This window comes from Trichomycterus rosablanca, chromosome 7 (assembly GCF_030014385.1).
Source record: "Trichomycterus rosablanca isolate fTriRos1 chromosome 7, fTriRos1.hap1, whole genome shotgun sequence".
Lineage (NCBI taxonomy): Eukaryota > Metazoa > Chordata > Actinopteri > Siluriformes > Trichomycteridae > Trichomycterus > Trichomycterus rosablanca.
The window spans coordinates 11,055,350-11,063,777 of NC_085994.1; the positions used below are offsets into that span (position 1 = coordinate 11,055,350).

Genomic DNA, 8,428 nt, shown 5'->3' on the forward strand with positions numbered 1-8,428 from the left:
CAAACATTTGTGATAACTCTTTCCTCTGCCTTTTCAGAATTCTGCTTGCACATCTGGTAGTTCTCCTTTAATGTAAATCTGTAGTCTGTGTTGAATAACCTTAATTTTACTGGTGTGTGGTATCAACAAAAGTGTCTTGTTTGTTGTTTGTAGAGATTATCTGTGTATTCATTTTGTCATTGTTTGTTAAGTTAGGACCTGCCCATGGACATCCTTATCATCCCAACTCAAGGTTAAAATATATTCCTGATCTCACTCTTCTTGTTTTTCCATGTCTGTTCCCAACTTGTCCTTTTTGTCCAGATTGTAATACTGGTTCTACTTTTTGTGGCTTGATAATGGTGTATTTTCCTTAAAGGATCTTTATCCTTCTTGATATTGATCCTTTTTTTTTTTTTTTTTGCAATATTCAGTCATCAGTCATCCTATTTGATTACCATCCGAGGGTTTTCTCTAATTGTTTTTAATGGCTACAGCTGGTGACTTCTCTGTATCTATATAAAAAGTGTGTCCTCTTAGTAAGCACACAGAATTGGAGGAAAAACTCATCTCATGTTGGGAGGACATTTGTTCAGGTTGCCAAATGTAATCCAAGAATAATCCCCAAAATAAACTGCATTAGAAGCTGCTGTAACACAGCAAACTTTACGTGGTCATGGGTTCAGAAACTGCTCCAAATTCTGACCAACCCTGGTTGCATCCGCCGGTTTGTAAAATGCGTCCGTATTCCAGTCCAATTGGTGGCAGCAATGCACTAGATAACCGGTTTACCACACGCCATAAACCCCCAGAAGAAAACATCTACAGGACCGGTATGTGTGTACTGTTGTGGTCGTAACTTTTCGTCTGAGTATTTACAAGTAAACACTTTGGTTTAATGGATTAACATAAGCTAAACTGTGCGTTTTTTTATTTAGTTTTTTACCTCTTATTTTCATTTACATTCTGGTACTAATCAAGCAAGCCGAGCTTATGTAAAACGAATTCTTTCCCAGCGTCACATTCTTTGAGTAAGTGCACTTCGTAGGGCACTAAATATAATGGCCTGTACACACTCTATGCTGCCTAATATTAAGATTAGTCAATTTTATTGAAACGAGACATTTAAAAGATTCTAATTCTGAATCAGTAGCTGATTATTCCTGAACTTTCTATTCACACAACATAAACGTTTCACGTTTGTTTATAATGAAGCTTTTTAAGTAGGGCAGTTGTAACCTAGCGGTTAAGGTACTGGACTAGTAACATAAGGTCTCTGGTTCAAGCCCCACATCGGCCAGGTTGCTGCTGTTGGGCCCTTAAGCAAGTCCCTTAACCCTTAATTGCCTCAGAATGTATACTGTCACACTACTAAATGCCGAAAATGTAAATGTAAAATAAGTACCAATAGGACACTTTCAACACGAGAGATGTATGTTTTTAATTAACTGGATTTACATAAGAAACACATTTATAGTACTTCCTATAACACAATGATTCATTCACTAATTCATAAATAACTTTCTCTAAATTACTCATGCATTCATAAACAATGTCCTATAATACACTGCAATTATTAACAATTCCTTATTACTTATACATTAATTCATGGATTATCCTTTATAACACACTTAGCCAGTCCTGTATAACATACATTTATTCACCCATTCATAACCAACCTTCTATTATACACACTCCATTCACTCATTTGTGAACAGCCCTCTTATTTATACACAATTGTATATAACATTCATTCATCATCTGTTTTACCACCACTTTATGCTATTAGGGTTGCAGCAGGTCAATTTAACTAGACAAAAAACAGGAAACATGCTGGACAGGTTGCCAGTCCATCGTACACACACTCGCACCTAGTTGGATTCCAATTAACCTGACTGCATGTCTTTGGACTGTGGGAGGAAACCCATGCTGACATGGCGAGAAAATGCAAAGTTCACACATAAAGGACCCAGACCACTTTACCTGGGAATTGAACTCCGGACCTTCTCACTGTGAAGTGACAGTGCTACCTACCATGATGCCACCGTCGTTTATAACATACAGTCTCTTATTGATTAACAGCTAACTCTTCCAATCACACGCTAGGCCGCTCAGGTGGCGCAGCGGTAAAAAGACACGCTGCAACCAGAGCTGGATTCTGTGTTCATCGTTTCGAATCCAGCTCCCCGGTTCGAGGCTGGGCGGCTGTATGAGCAACGATTGGCCGGTTGCTCAGTTGGGGGGTGGGACAAAGAACCGGATGTGGGTCTCTCTCTGTCAGAATGCGATTACGACCTCTGCCGGCTGATTAGAGGCACCTGCACAGGGATGAGGAAGAGTGCCCTTAGGGTGTGTCTCTCCGCATGCAACGCTAGGTGGCGCCAAACTCATCAATGTGTGGGTGGCAAAAATGCATCCGGCTGCTGCTCATGTTTCGGAGGGGATATGGGTTAGCTTCGATCTCCTCTGTCAGGGCAGGGTTCGGCATAGACAGAGAGGAAGCACGATGCAAATTGAAAAATTGGATGCGCTAAAAAGGGGAGAAAAAAAAAAAAAAAAAAAACGTCCAAGCTCAGACCTTCACTCATTTATGCATTAAGTTACTAAGTATTGCTACTTATGAATAAGTAATTCCGTGCATTACAATGTTTTGTTTTTTAAATCTGTTGTTGAAATAGTGTATGAAAAGGTTGCGGAATAGGTTACCTTTTTTGTTTTTCCACCCCCATGTCTGCATGTGTTTTTCCTCCCTCTTTTGAAAATGCATTGAGAAGGTGAATTGTCCACTTTAAATTGCCTGTAGGTGTGAGTAAATGGGTGAACAAGTGTTCCCCTGAATAAATTGCTGCCCTGTGTTTATTCCTGCCTTGTGTTCTGTTTCTGGTGCTGCTGGACCTACCATGACTGATAAGATATATTCATAAGCATTTATTGTTTCTTTTTTATTTGATATCATTGGTCCTTGCTGTCTCTGCCAATACAGGACTTTGCAGCTTGTACATCACCATGTTTACACCAGTAAGGTTGGCCCATCTGGTAGCAGTGCAGCTAGCTTCACTTCCAGTGCCAGCTTGTCGCCACGCCAGTCGCAATGCCAGGGCATGGATGGGCTCTGGAATGACTACAAGTAATTTCAAGCCAAAAAGCAGACGCACAGAGCAGCTTGATATTTCCGAAGAGAACCTTGACATGGACGAAGTGGAAGCTGAACTGAAGTCGATTGTAAAGTAAGCATGGATCTAGTATAGAAAAACGCACCTTTCTCTTTTCACATTCTGACGCTAGTTTGGAATGTGTTATGTTTGCAGAGTGGGCAAGAAAAAGGAAAAAGCTGCTAAATTTCACAAGATCAGGCGGCAGCTGAGCAGCCCTGGAGCACCAGAGAGAAGATTAAGCTGGGATGCAATTCAGCAAATCAAGTAATGTATCAGTCCTCTATATACACTGATCAGCCATAACATTAAAACCACATCTTTGTTTCTACACTCACTGTCCATTTTATCAGCTCCACTTACCATATAGAAGCTCTTTGTAGTTCTACAATTACTGACTGTAGTCCAACTGTTACTCTACTGTTCTGCAATGGTCAGGACCCCCACAGGACCACCACAGAGCAGGTATTGTTTGGGTGTTGGATCATTCTCTGCCTTGCACTGACAATGACAAGGTGGTGGTGTGTTAGTGTGTGTTGTGCTGGTATGAGTGGATCGGACACAGCAGCACTGCTGGAGTTTTTAAATACCGTGTCCACTCTATTAGACACTCCTACCTAGTTGGTCCACCTTGTAGATGTAAAGTCAGAGACGATCATTCATCTACTGCTGCTGTTTTTTTTTAAATTTTTACCCCTTTTTCTCCCCTTTTTAGCGCATCCAATTGTTCAATTAGCATCGTGCTTCCTCTCTGTCTATGCCGAACCCTGCCCTGACGGAGGTGATTGAAGCTAACCCGTATCCCCTCCGAAACACGAGCAGCAGCCAGATGCATCTTTGCCACCCACACATTGACGAGTTTGGCGCCACCTAGCGTTGCATGCGGAGAGACACACCCTAAGGGCACCCCCTCCCATCTCTGTGCAAGCGCCTCCAATCAGCCGGCAGAGAACTCAATCGCATTCTGACAGAGAGAGACCCACATCCGGTTCTTTGTCCCACCCCCCACATGAGCAACCGGCCAATCGTTGCTCATATAGCCACTCCACTTCGAACCGGTAAAGCAAGGCTGGATTCGATACGACGCTTCTCAGAATCCAGCCCTGGTTGCAGCGCGTTTCTTTTTACCGCTGCGCCACCTGAGCGGCATTACTGCTGCTGTTTGAGTTGGTCATCTTCTAGACCTTCATCAGTGGTCACAGGACGCTGCCCACGGGGCGCTGTTGGCTGGATAATTTTGGTTGGTGGACTATTCTCAGGTGTTTAAAAACTCCATCAGGGCTGCTGTGTCTTGTCCACTCATACCAGCACAACACACACTAACACACCACCACCATGTCAGTGTCACTGCAGTGCTGAGAATGATCCACCACCCAAATAATACCTGCTCTGTAGTGGTCCTGGGAGAGTCCTGACCATTGAAGAACAGCATGAAAGGGGGCTAACCAAGCAATCAGAGAAACAGATGGAATACAGTTAGTAATTGTAGAACTACAAAGTGCTTCTATATGGTAAGTGGAGCTGATAAAATGGACAGTAAGTGTAGAAACAAGGAGGTGCTTTTATTGTTATGGCTCCACGTGTTCAGGGATTTGGGTTTGATCCTTCACTTTGGTCTCTGTCTCAGAAGTTTGGCATGTACTTTGTGTTTGCATGGGTGTCCTGAATACTTTGGTTTCATAACACCTCTCCAACACATTCAGAAGATGGATTATCTATTTTAATCCTAAAGAATAAAAAACAGAATTGAATCATATTCAACATTTAGGTATTTATAGACACTAAGTACTTTGCTTATCTTTGACTTTCCTAATCCCCAGTTTTTACTGGTGTTTGTGCAACTCTGAAACACCTCTAAGAGAACACAAGACATTTGACATATTGACATTCCCTAGACATATTTCATTAGAAAAGTTGCAGCTGGCCTCACAAGTTGTAAGCTACACAGGGTGGCACGGTGGCTAAGTGGGTAGCACTGTCACCTCACAGCAAGAAGGTCCTGGGTTCGATCCCCAGGTGGGGCGGTCCGGTCCGGGTCCTTTCTGTGTGGAGTCTGCATGTTCTCCCCATGTCCGTGTGGATTTCCTCCCACGATCCAAAGACATGCAAGTGGGGTGAATTGGAGATAGTAAATTGTCCAAGATTGTGTTCAATATAAACTTGTGAACTGATGAACCTTGTATAATGAGTACCTACCGTTCCTGTCATGAATGTAAGCAAAGCAGGACGTTAAAATCCTAATAAACAATCAAACACGTAAGCTACACAAATGTTTTCAATCACGAGCTAAGTCTGATTACTTCCCCAAATTAATACAGTGGGGCCAAAAAGTATTTAGTCAGCCACTGATTGTGCAAGTTCTCCTACTTAGAAAGATGAGAGAGGTCTGTAATTTTCATAGGTACACTTCAACTATGAGAGACAAAATGAGAAAAAAAAATCCAGGAAATCACATTATAGGATTTTTAAAGAATTTATTTGTAAATTATGGTGGAAAATAAGTATTTGGTCAATAACAAACAAGCAAGATTTCTGGCTCTCACAGACCTGTAACTTCTTCTTTAAGAAGCTCTTCTGTCCTCCACTCGTTACCTGTATTAATGGCACCTGTTTGACTTCGTTATCTGTATAAAAGACACCTGTCCACAGCCTCAAACAGTCAACCATGGCCAAGACCAAAGAGCTGTTGAAGGACACCAGGAAGAAAATTGTAGACCTACACCAGGCTGGGAAGAGTGAATCTACAATAGGCAAGCAGGTTGGTGTGAATAAATCAACTGTGGGTGCAATTGTAAGAAAATGGAAGACATACAAGACCATTGATAATCTCCCTCGATCCCGTGGGGTCAAAATGATCATGAGAACGGTGAGCAAAAATCCCAGAACTACACGGAGGGACCTGATGAATGACCTGCAGAGAGCTGGGACCAAAGTAACAAAGGCTACCAGCAGTAACACACTACGCCGAGAGGGACTCAAATCCTGCAGTGCCAGGCGTGTCCCCCTGCTTAAGCCAGTACATGTCCAGGCCCGTCTAATGTTTGCCAGAGAGCATATGGATGATCCAGAAGAGGATTGGGAGAATATCATGTGGTCAGATTAAACCAAAATGGAACTTTTTGGTAAAAACTCAACTCGTCGTGTTTGGAGGAAGAAGAAGAACCCAAGAACACCATACCTACTGTGAAGCATGGGGGTGGAAACATCATGCTTTGGGGCTGTCTTTCTGCAAATGGGACAGGACGACTGATCCGTGTTAAGGGAAGAATGAACGGGGTCTTGTATCGTGAGATTTTAAGCCAAAACCTCCTTCCATCAGTGAGAGCATTGAAGATGGAACGTGGCTGGGTCTTCCAGCATGACAATGATCCCAAACACACCGCTCGGGCAACGAAGGAGTGGCTCCATAAAAAGCATTTCAAGGCCCTGGAGTGGCCTAGCCAGTCTCCAGACCTCAACCCCATAGAAAATTTGTGGAGTCCGTGTTGCCCAGCGACAGCCCCAAAACATCACTGCTCTAGAGGAGATCTGCATGGATGAATGGGCCAAAATACCAGCTACAGTGTGTGCAAACCTGGTGAAGACTTACAGGAAACGTTTGACCTCTGTCATTGCCAACAAAGGTTATGTTACAAAGTATTGAGTTGAACTTTTGTTATTGACCAAATACTTATTTTCCACCATAATTTACAAATAAATTCTTAAAAAATCCTACAATGTGATTTCCTGGATTTTTTTTTCTCGTTTTGTCTCTCATAGTTGAAGTGTACCTATGATGAAAATTACAGACCTCTCTCATCTTTCTAAGTAGGAGAACTTGCTGACTAAATACTTTTTGACCCCACTGTATTTGAATTAAATTCACTTTGAGTGGTGCCTTCAAACAATAGTCAGTATCCAAAACCTTGGCAATAAATAACATGCAAGAGCAGCATTGGTGGTTCCGAGGACTAATCTCTGATACTCAGTAAGTGGGAAATGGCAGTGACTAAAGTAAAAATGAACCCGAGGCTTAGACATTTTCTTTCAAATTACTGACATTAAGTTAATCTGTTTTCAGATACCTTAAGCAGGAATCACCACAAGAATGGACGTTGCAGAGATTGGCAGAAGGTTTCTCTGTTAGCACTGATGTCATCTCCAGAGTCCTTCGCAGCAAGTTCACCCCACCTCCAGAGAGACAGATTGAACAGGACACCAAGGTGTTAGCCACTGTCAGACAGCTCTCTCCCAGGGACAGTGTAACAGCTCGAGTACAAAAGGGACAGTCAAGTCTTCCTCTGCCTGACAGCACTTTACCGGCCAGGATTTCCTCAGGGAACACGAGTTCTGTTACTGCCCTGACCAGTGGAGCACTAGTACCCATGGAGGGGGAGAAAGGACTAATTCTTTCTGATGATAATGTTACAGCAGTGACAAAAAGGGCAGCCCAGGTATCAGTCATGACTCAAAGCAAATCACAGGAACAGCCCGAGGTACATGAGGACACAAATGTTGAAGAGACAAGCGATTTACAGGTGCAGGAGGAAGAGAAATGGGATGGAGAGGTTCTTACAGAGGAACAACTGGAGGAACTTGTCCACACGTTGCAGAACAAACCCAGCGTAGTCGAACAGAAGGGCAGGGACTTTTATGACTCTGATGGCAACTTTCTGTACAGAATCTGAGGCTTTAATCTGCTCATCACTTCATAAATTAGTTGGGGTGTAGCACCAAATTGTCTACAAATGGACAAAATACAGTTGCTACAGTGCCTAGACACGAGTGGGCTGCATAGATCACACAATGAGGACAACATGCAGCACTGGTGGAAAAGATCCAGAGGGTAATGGCAAAGGTGAGGAGAAATTTAAGATGACTAACTAGCAGCTACAGGAAATACTGTTGCTGCTAAATGTAATAAACCTTTTTGATACTATATTCTGGACTATGCATAATTATTCAGCAAGTTCAATAAAGATGTAAAATATAAAAGTGGTTTGTGTATTACCTTATGACCACATTTACTTTAAACGACAACAGTATATGATAATATTTAGTATTTACACACCACTGGGATCAAATAAATCAGTAATAAAAATTCAGAAGGTAGGCACCCAGGTGGCGCAGCGGGATATTCCGCTAGCACACCAGCGCAGAGATTCTGAACTCCTCGGTTTGAATGGCTGGGAGCCATCTAGCAGGCATAATTGGCAATGCCTGCAGGAAGGGATGACCAGAATATGTGGGCGGGGTCTTCAAACGCTGTGTAAGGACCCTGATTGGCGGATAGAGGCGCCTGCGCAGAGTGCATGGGT

General features: G+C 42.8%; 1 protein-coding gene across 1 annotated transcript; it reads left to right on the top strand.

Annotated features, from left to right (window-relative positions):
- The first annotated feature begins 740 nt into the window (after nucleotides 1–740).
- Nucleotides 741–8,087, top strand: ngrn (neugrin, neurite outgrowth associated). The gene is made up of 4 exons (XM_062998372.1): nucleotides 741–812; nucleotides 2,963–3,206; nucleotides 3,288–3,398; nucleotides 7,192–8,087. Exons 2-4 carry the CDS (start codon nucleotides 2,986–2,988, stop codon nucleotides 7,796–7,798), a joined length of 939 nt encoding a protein of 312 aa, XP_062854442.1. The 5' UTR covers nucleotides 741–812; nucleotides 2,963–2,985; the 3' UTR covers nucleotides 7,799–8,087.
- The last annotated feature ends 341 nt before the right edge of the window (nucleotides 8,088–8,428 follow it).